At 39.2% G+C, this 16,439-nt stretch overlaps 1 protein-coding gene across 1 annotated transcript in view; it reads right to left on the minus strand.

Moving 5' to 3' along the window:
* Positions 1-217: 217 nt before the first annotated feature.
* ARHGAP11A (Rho GTPase activating protein 11A) overlaps positions 218-16,439 on the minus strand; it is a 66,828-nt gene continuing 50,606 nt past the window's right edge. Inside the window, exons 15-18 of the mRNA XM_078387474.1 lie at positions 13,050-13,199; positions 9,764-9,876; positions 1,638-1,691; positions 218-752 (exon numbers count right to left, since the gene is read on the minus strand). Coding sequence (XP_078243600.1) covers positions 654-752; positions 1,638-1,691; positions 9,764-9,876; positions 13,050-13,199 — 416 coding nt within the window. The 3' untranslated portion in view covers positions 218-653. The remainder of the gene's footprint in view (positions 753-1,637; positions 1,692-9,763; positions 9,877-13,049; positions 13,200-16,439) is intronic.

A 16,439-nucleotide genomic window follows, 5' to 3' on the forward strand; every position in this document is an offset into this window, starting at 1 on the left:
TATTCTTATCCTTTTATTGTTGTTGTTGTTGTTGTTGTTGTTGTTGTTTGGAGTTTCACCAGAAAACAAGCCAAATGCTGTTGCCAGTGTAAGGAACAGCAGTAACCAACCAAAATACTGAATTGTAAAGCCATCCTGTTCAAAGAAAAGTTTATAGCTTGCCTATAATAAATTTTAAAAGAGGCTGTGAAACAAATATGTATCTCCATGCAAGAAGACTGCTTCCAGTATTTATTTTAATAAACAGCAAATATCTGAACATACATTGTTAATTAGGTAATTGTTTACTAACAGAATCCAGTGAAATAATTGTTCAGGAAAGGTAAACATCACAACATGCATATAAATACAATAATGTGAAATGTTTAAAATCCCCCTCCTTTTCATTTGCTTCTTAAGGCCATTTTAACTCTTGACTGTTGAAATTATTATTATTATTCATATGTTTGCTTCAGATCCAGGAAAACAGAAAGATCCTATCACTATTACTTAATAAAAAGCAGAATTGGGTTTTCATGTTTCAAGGAAAAAGAAATATTATAAATCCAGCTGCTCTTAAGTGATAATTATATAATCAGTAAACATACAGCCACTATGAGATTTAAATCACTGATTATATACAAGCAGGATTAGAGCTTTCCGTGAAGTTTCATTCAGTTTCCAGTCTCTTTTTCTTCATCTGAAAAATGTGGGACAGACTTCTTTGCCACAACATTGTCCAGCCTTTGTCCTTGAAGATACGGATTTACACTCTGAAAAAATATATATTTTCAACATGATTAAGAATGGAAGAGTCCAGGAACACATCCTATACTATATTCTAATATATTATACATTTACACCAGTAATTCTCAAAATAGCACACCATGACATAATTACTAGTATGAACTGAATTTTAAATCAAACGTCTCCTGAAAGCCTCTAGTAGTCAGAGATGAAGGAGGATTCTTGCCCCATCTCTACAAAATCCACTGTTTTGTCCTGACCCCAACTTCTTACAGTCAGTCTCCCTCTGAATTATACAATTTGACTGGCATGATATGACAAATCAAGTGCAGAAATAGGACTTGGAGGACTCCGATTCAATCACTTGTGGTGTCTCAGCCTGACCTATCTCATAAAAAAGGGGAACCTTGCACAACGCCATGGGTCCATAAGGAAGAAATGCAGGATATTAATCAATCAGTCAGCCAGGCAATTATGTATTGGTTAGATCTGGGTCACTTAATCATTCCTGATAAACAGAGGCAATGCCTTCTTAAACAGTGAAAGATGGATACAAAGCCTGGGGGGTGGGGGTTCCTTTGCTGGCAAGCAGTGCTTATTCTTCTGCCCTCTAAAGGTAAGCCTCAAGGATGCTGAAAGGAAGGACAAATATTTAATTTAAAAAAACTACTTGCCTCATTTTGGCTAGAGAAACACTGGCTTAAACAGAAGAACTTTCTGTGAAGGTGGTTTTGCTTATCACAGGTATTTTCTGCAAGTATGGACCATGTCCAGATGTTAATTTGGACATGATCTATTTCTGGTTATTTGTAGATGTCTATTTATAGTTATTTCACCAATCTGATTTTACTCTTCATTATGATCCTATGTGAAGGCACTAAAATGAAATCAAGTTGTGTTTTGTAAATTACCCTTTTCTTCCTTTTCAGTCCACCCTTCATTTTCTCAAAGAGTAGATTCTTATTCTGAAAACGAAAAAAGAAAGAAATACAAAATATGGATCAAATTTTGTAACTCTTCTTTTTAAGCAAGACTTTGTGTCATCTAAATATTAGCATATGAATATTTTGGAAAGCAGCTTGGGAGAGAATGCCATGTTGGTGGAAAGATAAACCACAAGAAAATATTTGAATTACTATAGTTATTAATAAAATATTTTTGCTATTCTTCTGGGATATTCAGTGTCATCAACTATTATACAAATTGGAATATATGATGATTTAAAATTGCATGATGGTTTTAATCTTAACTGTCTCAGCAAGCAAGGAGTCAGAGTGGAAAAACGGCTGAGCAGAAAAGCATATGCTCTTCATGGGTAAGGACCCAGACAGATAAATCATTTAAAATTGTAAGGAATAACAGAATTGCTAGCTTGGGGAGACAGTCCTTTGTTCAAATATCAGAAAAATGGGTTTTGCTTTTGGACAACAAATCCTAGAATCCTCCAATTAGCATGGTCATGATAACTGAAAAATGCTGGCAATTTTAGCTCTTTCCAAACTCATTTTTATGAAGCAGTCATTACTGATGGCTTTGGATTGGATCTTACATCTCTCGGACCCCTGATCAGCTCTACAAGGCTGGAAGACCCTTCTGAGCTGATCCATGAAAGGAGGAGAGAAGAAGTTAAAGATTCACTGCACAAGTTGAAGTTCACCTGTGTGCTGATGGATGTCACACATAAATTGCACATATTTTGAATACTTTTAAAAGAGGGGAGGAAAGTTGACATCACCCTCCCAGATTTTGTTTACTTATTATTATTTATTTGTTATTTAAGTTGCTTGCTTATTTATTTATTTATTAGATTTACATCTTACCTTTCCCCTAAAAATCAGGACTCAAGATTGCTAATGATAAAATGATTAAAAATAAATAAAATTTTAAAATGTGTAACTGCTTTTTTTAAAAAGAACTTTAAAGAGCTATTAAAATGACGGGAATTCCTGAAATGGAAGTTGTATTCCAGTTAACATGCCTGAAGATCAGGAATTATGGGAGCTGTAGTCCAACAACATCTGGAGGAAAACAGGGTTGTCACCCTGCTATGGAGAATTCTTGTATCAGTTGCTTTTCCCTGTTTTATTTTTTTAACCATTTACTCAAGCTGCTAAGCTTCCCTAATAAACATCCCTAAAACAGAAACAAAAACAGTGTTTGGTCTAGAATGTTTTTAGCAGATTGATCTTTCGAAATTTCCCAAAGATATCTTGGCAGACAGAAGACCTCTATGAAAAGAGGAAAAGAAAGCAATGACTATGAATGACCCCAGCCTATACAAGTGTTTCCACATACTGTATTGCTATATTTCATCAATGCAGTGAGCTCAAATAGAGTCTGGAATGTCAAACCAACACTCAACAGATTTGCTTTCAGTTGGGATTATAGTGTGGAAACCAAAACATTAAAAAAGTATAAGAAAAAGAGATTAGGAGAAAAGCTATATTTTAAAAAGCAGAATGCCCTGTCATTGTTATATAAATAACTGACCCTAACATCATAATCCCCTTCATGGATTGCTGCCTTGTCGTGGCGAAGGGGCTTGAGTAACTGAGAGAAGCTATGGGCTATGCCGTGCAGGGACACCCAAGACGGACAGGACATAGTGGAGAGTTCTGACTAAACGCGATCCACCTGGAGTAGGAAATGACAATGCCACTCCAGTATCTTTCCCAAGAACGCCCCATGATCAGAAACAAAAGGCTAAAAGATATGACGCTGGAAGATGGGCCTCTCAGGTCAAAAGGAACCTGGAATGTAAGATCTATGAACCCTGGTAACTTGGAGGTGGTCAAACAGGAAATTGCAAGAATAAACATCAACATCCTGGGCATCAGTGAACTAAAATGGACACGAATGGGCGAATTCAGCTCAGATGATTATCATATCTACTATTGTGGGCAAGAATCCTGTAGAAGGAATGGCGTAGTCCTCATAGTCAACAAAAGAGTGGGAAAAGCTGTAATCGGATCATTTCGTTTTAGTCGTTTAGTCGTGCTGTTAAGGTGCTACATTCAATATGCCAGCAAGTTTGGAAAACTCAACAGTGGCCAGAGGATTGGAAAAGATCAGTCTACATCCCAATCCCAAAGAAAGGCAATGCCAAAGAATGCTTCCACTACCGTACAGTTGCACTCATTTCACACGCTATCAAGGTTATGCTCAAAATCCTACAAGGTAGGCTTCAGCAGTATGTGGACCGAGAACTCTCAGAAGTACAAGCTGGATTCTGAAAGGGCAGAGGAACTACAGACCAAATTGCTAACATGTGCTGGATTATGGAGAAAGCCAGAGAGTTCCAGAAAAATATCTACTTCTGCTTCATTGACTACACAAAAGCCTTTGACTGTGTGGACCACAGCAAACTATGGCAAGTCCTTAAAGAAATGGGAGTGCCTGGCCACCTTATCGATCTCCTGAGAAACGTATAGGTGGGACAGGAAGCAACAGTTAGAACTGGATATGGAACAACTGATTGGTTCAAAATTGGGAAAGGAGTACGACAAGGCTGTATATTGTCCCCCGGCTTATTCAATTTATATGCAGAATACATCATGCGAAAGGCTGGAATTAAGATTGCTGGAAGAAATATCAACAACCTCCGATATGCAGATGATACCACTCTGATGGCAGAAATTGAGGAGGAATTAATGAACCTTGTAATGAGGGTGAAAGAGGAGAGTGCAAAAAATGGCCTGAAACTCAACATCAAAAAAACTAAGATCATGGCCACTGGTCCCATCACCTCCTGGGAAATAGAAGGGGAAGTTACGGAGGCAGTGACAGACTTTACTTTCTTAGGCTCATCACTGCAGATGGAGTCAGCAGCCATGAAATTAAAAGACGCCTGCTTCTTGGTAGGAAAGCAATGACAAACCTTGACAGCATCTTAAAAAGCAGAGACATGACCTTGCCAACAAAAGTCCGAATAGTAAAAGCTATGGTTTTCCCTGTCGTGATGTATGGAAGTGAGAGCTGGACCATAAAGAAAGCAGACCGCCGAAGAACTGATGCCTTTGAATTTGGTGCTGGAGGAGGCTCTTGAGAGTCCCCTGGACTGCAAGGAGAACAAACCTATCAATTCTAAAGGAAATCAACCCTGAGTGCTCACTGGGAGGACAGATCCTGAAGCTGAGGCTCCAGTACTTTGGCTATCTCATGAGAGGAGAAGACTCCTTGGAAAAGATCTTGATGTTAGGAAAGTGTGACGGCAAGAGGAGAAGGGGACAACAGAGGATGAGATGGTTGGACAGTGTCTGCGAAGCAACCAACATGAAATTGACACAACTACGGGAGGCAGTGGAAGATAGGAGGGCCTGACGTGCTCTGGTCCATGGGGTCACAAAGAGTCGGACACGACTAAATGACTAAACGAACGAACGAACATCATAGTATGTACACAAAAGTAGTGAAAGTGACAAAACAATTATTTCTGAAAAAAATCTGGATTTGTGTGAAACAAATGGACTAGAGAGCTAAAGGTTTGTGCCAAGCATTATCTGTTTCTCTTGTTGACTTATATCCCAAGTTCACAAGGCATAACTTTTGCCTGACCTCAACTATTTCATCTGAACTGAGCCCAAAAGACAAGAAAACTGAGATGAAATTGGCCAAGGAAAGGCATTCTTAGCCACAGTAATTTGTGCAAACTCACTCAGGGGAAAAATCTATTTAATATGCAGAAAGACAACAACAGTAGTATACACTATTTCCTTTAGGAAACAATGATTTTTAGTTCCTCTTGACATATTAGTTTGCCTGAATCTCTATAAAAAGAAATTTCCTACCATTATTTTTTTTATATAAAGCCACAATTCAATTCAAGTTAGAAGTTGTATCTTGAAAGAAAAGAAACAGCTCAGCTGCTTTGGCTGAAGAAATATCATATTTTGTTTTGTCTGTCTGGGAATATTTTAAAACTATAACTAATGTTTAAATATAATAGGCAACAGAGTGCAGATAAGGTAATGAAAACTGATGTAGAATATTAACCCTGCAAGAATGGTAAATCTGAAAAGGTAGCATGCCCAATCAGTTCTACCTGTCCTACAAAGTGGCGGATTCAGATTTTTGAAGAGACACTGAACATCTCTTGCTCTCCTCTGAAGTGAACACTGTTCAGGAAAACTGCAGCTTTACTTGCATCTCACAAAAATGAGGAATTAAGAAGATGAGGAATTAAGAAAATTAGGAAAACAAGAATTAAAAAGTTTTTGCAGAGATTGATACCTAGAAAAAGTAAGGCAAGGTCTGAAAATAGTCTGCAGAGGGGCCAAGGATGCCTACATTTATTTTTATATATATATATTTATATATATATTTATATATATATATATATATTTATATATATATATACACATACACACATACATATATATATACATACACATACATACACATACATACATACATATACATACATACATATATATGTATGTATGTATGTATGTATGTATGTATGTATGTATGTATGTATGTATGTATGTATGTATATACATACATATATATCCCGCCTATCTGGTCGGGTCAGGACCACTCTAGGCGGCTAACAACCATAAAAGTACAAGGAAAATACATAAACAATTTAAATAATAAAAGCCATACACAGAGTAAAAGAAACAATAGAAAAGGAAAGAAAAGGTGTCAGGGAAGGCCTGCCGAAACATCCATCCATCCATCCATCCATCCATCCATCCATCCATCCATCCATCCATCCATCCATCCATCCATCCATCCATCCATCCATCCATCCATCCATCCATCCATCCATCCATCCATCCATCCATCCATCCATTTTATATTCTGCCTATCTAGTCCCACGGGACCACTCTAGGCAGCTTACAACAGGTATATAACAATGTAATTAAAACAATTTTAAATGAGGGAAGAAACATTAGACAGGATGGGGGATGGGGGATAGGATGGGGGAAACACTAGGAGAGAAGAAAAGGGAAGATCAGGAATTAGCTGAGGGGAAGGCCTGCCGAAACATCAGTGTTTTTAGCTGATTTTTTTAAGTACCCAGCGAGGGAGCCGCGCGAATGTCAGGGGGAAGGTTATTCCAGAGGCGAGGAGCCACTGCCGAGAAGGCCCGATTTCTTGTCTTTCCCTTCCAGGCCTCCTTCGGTGTTAGGCTCCTCAGCCTCACCTCCTGGCTCGCACGAGTGACACGGGTAGACCTTGGTGGGAGTAGGCGTTCCGCCAGGTAACGAGGCCCTAAACCGTTTAGGGCTTTGTACGTGAGCATCAACACTTTGAAGTTGATGCGGAATCGGATGGGCAGCCAATGCAATGCAGTCAGAGTGGGTGAGATGTGTTGGTATTTTTTCACTCCACTAAGTAACCTGGTCGCCGCATTCTGCACCACCTGTAGTTTCCGCAGCAGCCTCAAAGGTAGCCCCACGTAGAGCGCACTGCAGTGGTCTAATCTTGAGACTACGAGCGCATGCACCAAGGTGGTGAGTGCCCCCACATCAAGGTAGTGCCGCAGCTGTGCTAGCCGCCTGAGATGAAAAAAGGCGGTGCGGACCACCGACGCCACCTGGGATTCCATGGGGGACTGCAGACCTCATCCCTGGCGGGCAGAGCCACCCCCCCAAAAAGAGAGGGAGTTTCCCGGATCCCCAGCTGTGGGGGGACCCACCCTCAGTACCTCCGTCTTGTCCGGGTTATTTTCCAAATAAAGAAGTTGAAGCTTGAATGCCTTCAACTGATATGTACTGCACAGACCAGGATACATTTTTGGTTAGTGATCTAAAAGCAGTGGATATGACATCTGTTCCTTTGTCAGATTCATGGCCAGATCACTTCCTGTTTAAGTTGTGACTGCCAGAAGCATCCTAAAAAAGCGTCCAACTCCCCCAAGAAGGTAATGGATTCTGATATATTTCTGAGGGCTCTGAAATATCTCTTGGTCAATACAATTAGCACTCCAGTTAAAGCCCTAATTGTTTTGAGAATTGCCAATATAGCTCCTTGCTATATTCCTCAGCTGAGCGCAATGAAGCAGATCGGAAGGAAGGCAGAGGAAAATTGATGATGGGTCTAATGAGACATGCACAAGAAACATTATTGGTGAGAAGAGCAGCCATGGACAACTTTATGATTCTGGATGCCATGTTTACTTCTGAATAGGTTGCTTTAGTTGGGTCTCTAAGGCATGGCTGGGTTGTAATTCTGCCCCTACTTGGCCTGTGGGTTTTTTTTCCCCCAGAAAATGGTGCTGGAAGATAACTACTAAATCTCTTGTCATGCTTAGAATTCTCTATAGAGTTTAACTTTTTTGTCTAATGCTGCTAAACATCTACATGACAATACCTGAACAGGTGACCAAGAATTTTGGTCTGAGATGTCATCACTATGCCAATTACACACAGTTTTATCTTTCATTTTAATGAGATGCAAGTAAAGCTACAATTATCCTGAACAGTGACTGGGTACAGTAGAAGTACTGTGGCCGGGTGTTTAATGACTGGTGTTCAGCCTGCTCTAGATGGAATCTCAAAGATTCAGGCAGTCTGGGGGTTATTCATACAGGGGCAAAAGTGAGTTCTCTGGCTTGAAGCAGCTTCTATAATCTTTTGGCTGACAAACCAGTTTTGACCTTATCATGCTCTAGTAACCTTGTCTATAGGTAACTGAAGATGCAATTTGGCCAAAACAGAGCTACAAGATCACTATTTATGGCTAGGTGTTTGACCATACTGTGCCTGTGCTTTGTCACCTGCATAAGCTCCAGCCCATGTCCATGTCTAAATTACAGTGCTCGTTTTAACTTTTAAAGCCCTCACAAGTTTGCAACCCAGATACCTGAAAGGCTTCCTGTTATATTTATTCACCCAAACCTAAAGGGCATCTTCAAAGCTTCGTTCATAAATAAACTGGGGTAGATGACCATTAAAGTGAGGGCATTTTCAGCTGTGAGGCCTTGATTATCAAATACCTGGAGAGGTTTGGTTGATGCCAACCATGTGGATTTTGAAGACCTTTTGAAGACACAGGGATTTTTAAATAATTCATATAGCCCAGGCCAATCAGTTTTTAAAATCTTTTTTTAACTTTTGTCTTGCTGTGAATGTTGTCGAATGGCTGCTTCTGATTTTACAGACTTTTGCTTATATTTTGTTTTGCAATATGTATATTTGTTTAGTTTACCCTAGTCAGAGAACATAACTGAAAGCTGATCAGAGGATATCACATGATGGTATACATATGCCATGAATGACTGAGAGAGTGAATGAGAGAAAGAGTGAATGATCAACCAAAGTTAATTTTTTTAATCCACAGATGTCACTGAGAGGGTTAATTATGTACCTAGATTTGTTCCATTGAAACCAGTGGAACTAACTTTGGTTGCATCATGTTTTAAAATGCCAGGAAGACATCTATGGACACAAGTACTTGATAGCTCTCAAACTATTATTTCAAAATGAAGCTGGCATAAGTAGTTCTTAAAACTGCAAAAATTATGTTCAATTTCACACAATATAGTCTCTAAAGTGCCAGTCATTGGTTTCTGTCTTCTATTGATTAAAAGTTTAGAAATCTAGTAAGTGGTTAACGCTATAAATCTAAAACCAAGTCAGCCTAATTGCTGTGAGTGTGGCTAGAGCAAACAATGTCAACTGGTACATTTAACTGAACACAGACAGGTTTTAGGCTATAATGAAGAAAACAGAAAACTTTATAGCAACCTTGCAAGGCGGCCTACTTTATTCTGCAATCACGAACTGTGGAGGACAATTTTAGATACACCCATGCACAAACATATAATTCTGCATATGTCAAACATACTCTAGATTAATGTCTCACAATCCAGATCCAAAGATCTAAATGGCTCACAGTACAACACAGTGCATTATGCATCTAATACTTAAGGAGCATGAACATTTTCCCCTCCCAGAAGCAAAACCCTTTAAGGGAAAGATCGGAACTTTAGAGACATAGTAATGCTTCCTTAATAGCTTTGCAATAATATCACGTCTAGCTGATTCAACAGTTATTTGGAATGTCACGAACTGAATCAACATTTACGCACCCATTTGCCCATGCTGGAATAGTCATGTTCTGGATCAAAAAGGTGTTGGTGAAGTTGGTACTCTTTGCTGAACTGTGCTGTATCTGGAGTGTTTTCAAGGCATCCATCATCAACTGCAAAAACATTTTGGGAAACCTGAGCTACTTGGCATATTTTAAATTATATATCAAGGAAACTACATTAAGAACACATGCAATGGATTTTATCATAAATGGGTAGGAAATAAGAAAATGATTCATTTTTCTTGGAAACTAGAATCTTGGGTTAATTTAAAGCAATTTCCACAAGTACTCAGAACAGACAGAAAATGAAAGTTTCCTTCCCGCCCAGTTTTTTCCTGTAGGGCTCCAGGTTAATATGGCGGTAGAACAAACTATTTTTCATATATTAACTTAGAACTGTATATTTGTATCAATAAACTTCTTGATTATGCACTTTTTATTTTGTACAGTGGTGCCTCGACTTACGAACATCCCTACTTATGACCATTTCGAGTTACGACCAGCTCCAGCCACAAAAGTTTGCTTCTACTTACGACCGGCGCTTCCATTTACGAACAGAAAAAGGCAGGAAATTCAAATTGCTAACTGTAGGTGGCGACGAGGCTGCTTCTTTGTAGCTCTTTCACCCCAGCAGTTAGAGAGTGTGCGTCGTTGTCGTAGGCTTGGGACTGCCTCCTTCTGCTTCTGAGAGCGTGTGTGTGTCTTTGCAGGGAGGCTTTGGGCTGCCTTGTAAGGTAAGGTGCTATTTTTTGCTTTTTAAAAACTGATCTGGGTGTTTTTGCAGCATGGTTTTGAGCTGGGGGGCTTATGTTTCTGTGCTGTGATGGTTCTTACGGGGTTTGGTTGTTATTTGGTTTCCCCCCATTTCCGATGGGTCTTGGGGTTTTTTGTTGCTTTTTGGGGGGGAGTTTCCCCATTTCCGATGGGTCTTGGGGGGGTTGTTGCTTTTTGGAGTGTTTTTTCCCCATTTCCGATGGGTCTTGGGGGTTTGGTTGCTTTTTGGGGTGGTTTCCCCATTTCCGATGGGTCTTATGGAGATGTTTGTATTTTGGTTTCCCCCCATTTCTGATGGGTCTTGGGGGATTTGGTTGCTTTTTGTGGGGGTTTCCCCATTTCCGATGGGTCCTGCATGCTTCCCATGGTTTTTCCTGTTTTCTTTGCATTTCCAACCTGCCCCCTTTGTTCTCTGTGCATTTCCGATCTGCTCTGTTTGTTTTCTGTGCGTTTCCAATGGGTCTTGCACACTTGAGTGCTTTTCTCCCCCCCCCCCCGCCACCCTTCAGCCGGAAGGGATTAATTGCGTTTCCAATTAGTCTTGAAGTCATTTTTTTGTGATTTTTCGAGTTACATCCATCTTCTGGAACGGATTATGGCTGCAAGTGGAGGCACCACTGTAGTTGGTTGCAGGCAAACTGTAGATTTGCTGACTTTTCTATACAAGTGTGGGTATATATACATTCATAGGCATGTAGGTAAGTACAAGTATTCTGGACTTTGCAAATGATTCAACCTGCAAGTGCAAGATCACTGCTCTGCTTCTACTCAGAAGATCAGCATTTGGTAATCAGCTGAGCATTAGCCAGAAGGTATGTGTATATTTCTAATATGTCAACTAACACTGGGAAAAATGGTAATGTGACACCTCTTGTGTTACAACAAAGCTTAACTACTGGTGTGTTCCAAAGCACTTGAAAAAGTTCTGTTCCCTTGCACAGAACACAGAATATAAATTAGGGCTGGTTTTTCATTATACAGATGTGAGTGGGCAAAATGCAAAATAATGGGAGAGGTTCATAGGCAATGGCAGAATCTATCTCCTTGAAAGTAATGGGACTATATCACACTGTCTGGTAAGTAAATACAGTAGGACCCCCATATCTGCCTTGGATTGGTTCCGTGGATACTGAAAACCGTGGATAACAGTGAACTCTCTCTCTCTCTCTCTCTCTCTCTCTCTCTTTCTGTGTGTGTGTGTAACATGGTAAAAGAGAAAGAAAACAGGGGAAAATCATTTTCACTTGCATTACCATAAGCGGTCACTAGAGGGCACCAAAGATCAGGCTATGTATTCTTCATTAACAAATATTCATAGCACAGTCTCTGGCTCCCTCTAGTAGCCAATTTTGGTAACACATTTGAAAATAGTTTTTTCTTGATTTTTTTCCTTTTAATATTTTCACACTGTGAATAAGTGAATCAGTGGATACTGAACCCATTCAATCTTGGTGGTGAGAGGCTTCAATGGATATTGCTAACTTACATACACAGTTTCCTTGATCCCACCATAAACTAAAAAGTCTAGATGGGGAAAGGCCTCTGTTAGCAGCCAACATCTGGCATCACACTATCCTCTTTTCCCCCCAGAATTTCTTCAGCAGATTTATCAATTCATGCATTTTTCTACCCAGCTCCTCAAGCTTTTAATAAATTCATATAAGTATTATTTTGATTCAATGTCCCACCAGCCCCATTATTTTCAAGCTAACTGTATATTTTTAGGGGAGCCTCATGGTCTTTAAACTGATCATCCTTACCAATGTTACAAAACAAGTTTACCAAGAATGATTACTACTTCAGGAAAGAAGTTAAGCACAACAGCAGGGGCTCTACTGGTGAAGGGTTTAGGTGCCAAAATGCTTGAATGTAGCCAGTACATCTTGCCATGAAAACAACTTAGAAACCTTTTGTCTTTCAACAAGGCTGTCCCACAAACCCCACTGAGAAAATTCTTTAATACATTTAACATGCAATATGTTTTTATAGTCTCCAGTTGGCCACAGAATTGAGTCTATATTTAAATCTCTGAAAACCGCTTTGCTTAGATCCTGGTAAGATATGAGTCTTCATTCAGAATGTATACATGAAAGAGGACAGCTTCAGTTGGACAGCAGCAGTTTCCAAAGAATGTAACCCATTTTTCTCTCTCTGGATGCATTGTCTTATGCAAAAAAAACCCTACCATTTTTGGCAGTAATTTTAAATCAAGGCAAATGAAATAAAGCCAGTAATCTTTTTTAAAAAAAGAATAATTTTGGTGCATGTATTATTGTAATTGTGATGTTTTAACCACAAATAGAATCTCTTAAGAGTAAATACGACGGGAGGAAATGTGTGTCTGAAGGAAAAACCAAACTGATATTTTAAATGGTTTTAAAAACTATGTCAACAGTGAGAATTTAGATTCTATTCCTTTAAAAAGAAAACACAGTAATTTCACAATTAGGAAAATACTTTTTGCATTTTTTTTTCAGCATTCAGTCATGTAGTGGCTTTATGTAGCTTACCTGTTTTTCCAACTGGGCAAGGATTTGGAGGATCTGGGTACCCCTGATCTTCACTGAAATCTTTAGGTATATTATCGCCTGTCAATTCAGCCACAATATTTGGGATGTTTCCATAAGGACCCAAATGCTGCAGACCTTCATGTGCACCACCTAATGGAGACAGAACACACAGTCTTTTGATAATACGAGGAAGATTCGTAATACCTTTGGTGATAAAGTCAACCCCAGTTACTCCCTTAAAGCTGAACAAAGTGTGGTCCTTCTGGGTGCTATTGCACAGCATCTCCCATCAGCCCTAGCCAGCACAGCCAAAGCACAGCCAGAGGTAAAGAATGTTGGGTCTTGGAGTACAACTTTTGGAAGGCTGCACTTTCTTCACACCTGCCGTAAAGGTGCTAAATTAGGAGTTAGACATCTCTCTGTGGAATCAGAGGTTGGGAGTTTGATTCCTCTCTGTGTTTCCTGGAAGACAAGCCAGGTTATGTAGCTTTGGGAGCTAGAAGGGCACCCTTAGAAGATGGAATGATAAATTACTTCTGAGAAGTCTATACGTAGAAAACACTGAAAAAGGTCACCATAGATCAGAATTGACTTGACAGTATGTTGTTGTTGTTGTTGTTGTTGTTGTTTGTATGACAGATATTAAAGCCTCCCTTTATTCCAGAATTAGGCAACCTGTGCCCCTCCAGTAATGATTGGACTCCATACCAGTCCCAACCACTACAGACAATGATCAGAGCTGTCAATAACATCTGTAGAACTGTAGGAGCAATAATACTGTACTTGGGAGAGCCATAGATTCTCTAATCCTGTCTTATTGATTTTTTACTTCATTCTGTATTAACTTTTCCTAAGTTTTAGAATCTAAGAGAGCATTTCACTGTGTTACAGCCACTTCATTTATACAATTGAAATGATATTCTTCAATATGGGCACTAGAGATGGGCAAGAAACAACAAATTGGAAAAATTAATGAAAATCACTAATTAATTGATTCGTGTTTATCAAACACAATGATCCTGACAAATACGAATGGAGAAATTTTTAGCGATGTTAGAGTTATGAATCCTTCTCAAATAAAATAAAATAAAATAAAATAAAAGGCCTGTGGAAGCCTTTTCAAGATGGCAGCAGCAGTGGCAGCAAAATGTAGGGATGCTATGGGGGCAGTGGGAACAGGCAGGGGGGAGTGAGTGTCTCTAGGTGCCTAGGGAGCCCTTTTATAGGGCCGATGAACTGATTTATGGTTCATCAGAAAAAAAGTTGTGGTTCGCAGACTTTGATGAACCATGAACCAAGACAAACTGCCATTTTGCTGGCCTGTGTCCATCTTTAATATGCACTAACATGTAACTCAGATTCATACTGAGGATGACACTTACCTAGCTTTATCTACCTATCTAAAGGTAGACTATTTGCCCTTTACCCTCTCTTTGTTTTATCATCATCTTCTCTTCCTTTCCCCATCTTGGACTCTGTGATTAACTTGGCTCTTACCTTACTTAATTTTTATGTTATATATAAACCGCCCAGAGTAGACATTTTCTATATGGGTGGTATAGAAATCAAATAAATAAATAAATAAATAAATAAATAAATAAATAAATGCCTAATACTATGAGCTTATGTTTACTATGCTTGTGTTGTTGTTATGTACCGTCAAGTCAGAATAAACTTACAGCAAACTTAATAGGGCTTTCAAGGCAAGTGAGATATTTAAGGAGTAGCTTTATCAGTTCCACATATCTAGCGAGTTTCTATGGCCGAGTGGGGATTAGAACCTAAGCCTTCTGGGTCTCAGCCCATCATTCTATCCACTATACCATACTGGGTATCATTTGTGTTCAGAGGTGTTTATGTTTACCACTGTATTGGGATGTGGGGGAAGGGAGACGAAGTCTTTAATAGCAAAACAATCACTGCCAGAAGTCTCAAACCCAGTGGCAATCCGGCAGCAATCATGTTGCAGAGTTTTGAATTGTTGTAGTTTTGAATTTTCTAGCTGTACAGGGATTAACAGAGCAGAACAGGTTCAAATCCTCAACTGGCACTTACAGTCTTAATAACTCACTCGGCAACATAAGTAAGGAGGAGCCTCATGGCACAGTGAATAAACTGCAGTACTTGCAATCAAGACTGTTCATGACCTGGATTCGATCCTGGTCTCAGATAGCCTGCGAAGCTTGACTCAATCTTCCATCCTTCCAAGGTTGGTAAATTAAGTACCCAGTTCACTGAGGGCAGGGGGAATGCGTAGCCCACATAACTAAGCTGTAAACTGCCCAGAGAGAGCTTTAAGCACTATGGGTGATATATAAGCAGCACACTTTGCTTTACTTTAGTAGTAGAAAGAATAAGATTTTTTTAGAAAAAAACTTTATTTAAAGTTGTGAAAATCTAACAGCAAAATAACAAACAGCTGACTGCTACAACAGACCTCAACAAAGTCAAGAGAGAGAAAGAAGCTCAAAAACAAAGCTGGGGGGCTCTCTTTGAATTTAGAGGCAGGAGGAAATGGCCAGCTACTTCTGGATAGATTGACAGTCATCCCAGACTAGATAGGTCCCTGCCACTCAAACCTACTAAAGGAAGCAGGCAAGATCACACATCTCCAACAGATTTTTTACTACTAAAAGCTAACCCACCACCCCACATCCTGAGGCTCCCAAAGGCTTCCTTGAGACAAAACGCAGCCCTAGGAAGCTTCAGAATCTGATAGTGGGGCACAATAGAGAAAAGTTTCAATTAAAAGTTTCTGGTGCCCAATCCAGGTCACACCAACAGGATTTTGCCAGTTCTATAAGAAATTGTGCCTTACAGCGTAAAGGCATGCAACAGGATTTTGCTCAGTGTTCAGATAAACTTATTGTAGGAGCCAGAAACTGGACAATATGGGAATAGATTTCCCATAAAAGATTATAAATGGAAGTCAGTGGTACTGTCACAATTCCTCATATGTAAAACCTAGTAGAAACTGGCACTTAGTATGCCAGAATAGACTTGTTCTCAGTCAGTCCTAAAGATCACTGATCAGTCTGGAACTCTATTACAAAAACTATTCATAATTAAAAGTTTCAGACTAACTGATTTGGCAGAAAATTTGGCAAAGTAATTTATTAATAATTCCAACAAACAGCAACATAAATATAGATTTATGTTTCCGGTTTAAGGACTGGTTTGCTCAGTATTTAAGATTATGAAGAACATGTACGAATTAATGTTTCACATTGGAACATAAACAATACAATCTTGCATAATATAAATATTGTATTATGAGTGACATTATTGTTATTTCCACAAAACTGTAATTAAGTGTTGCGGGACAATAGCATAATGCAAATAGACAATGTAAAGCATATCATTTTAAAATACTATACAAAGTGCAGCTTT

Source organism: Pogona vitticeps, chromosome 1 (assembly GCF_051106095.1).
Source record: "Pogona vitticeps strain Pit_001003342236 chromosome 1, PviZW2.1, whole genome shotgun sequence".
NCBI lineage: Eukaryota > Metazoa > Chordata > Lepidosauria > Squamata > Agamidae > Pogona > Pogona vitticeps.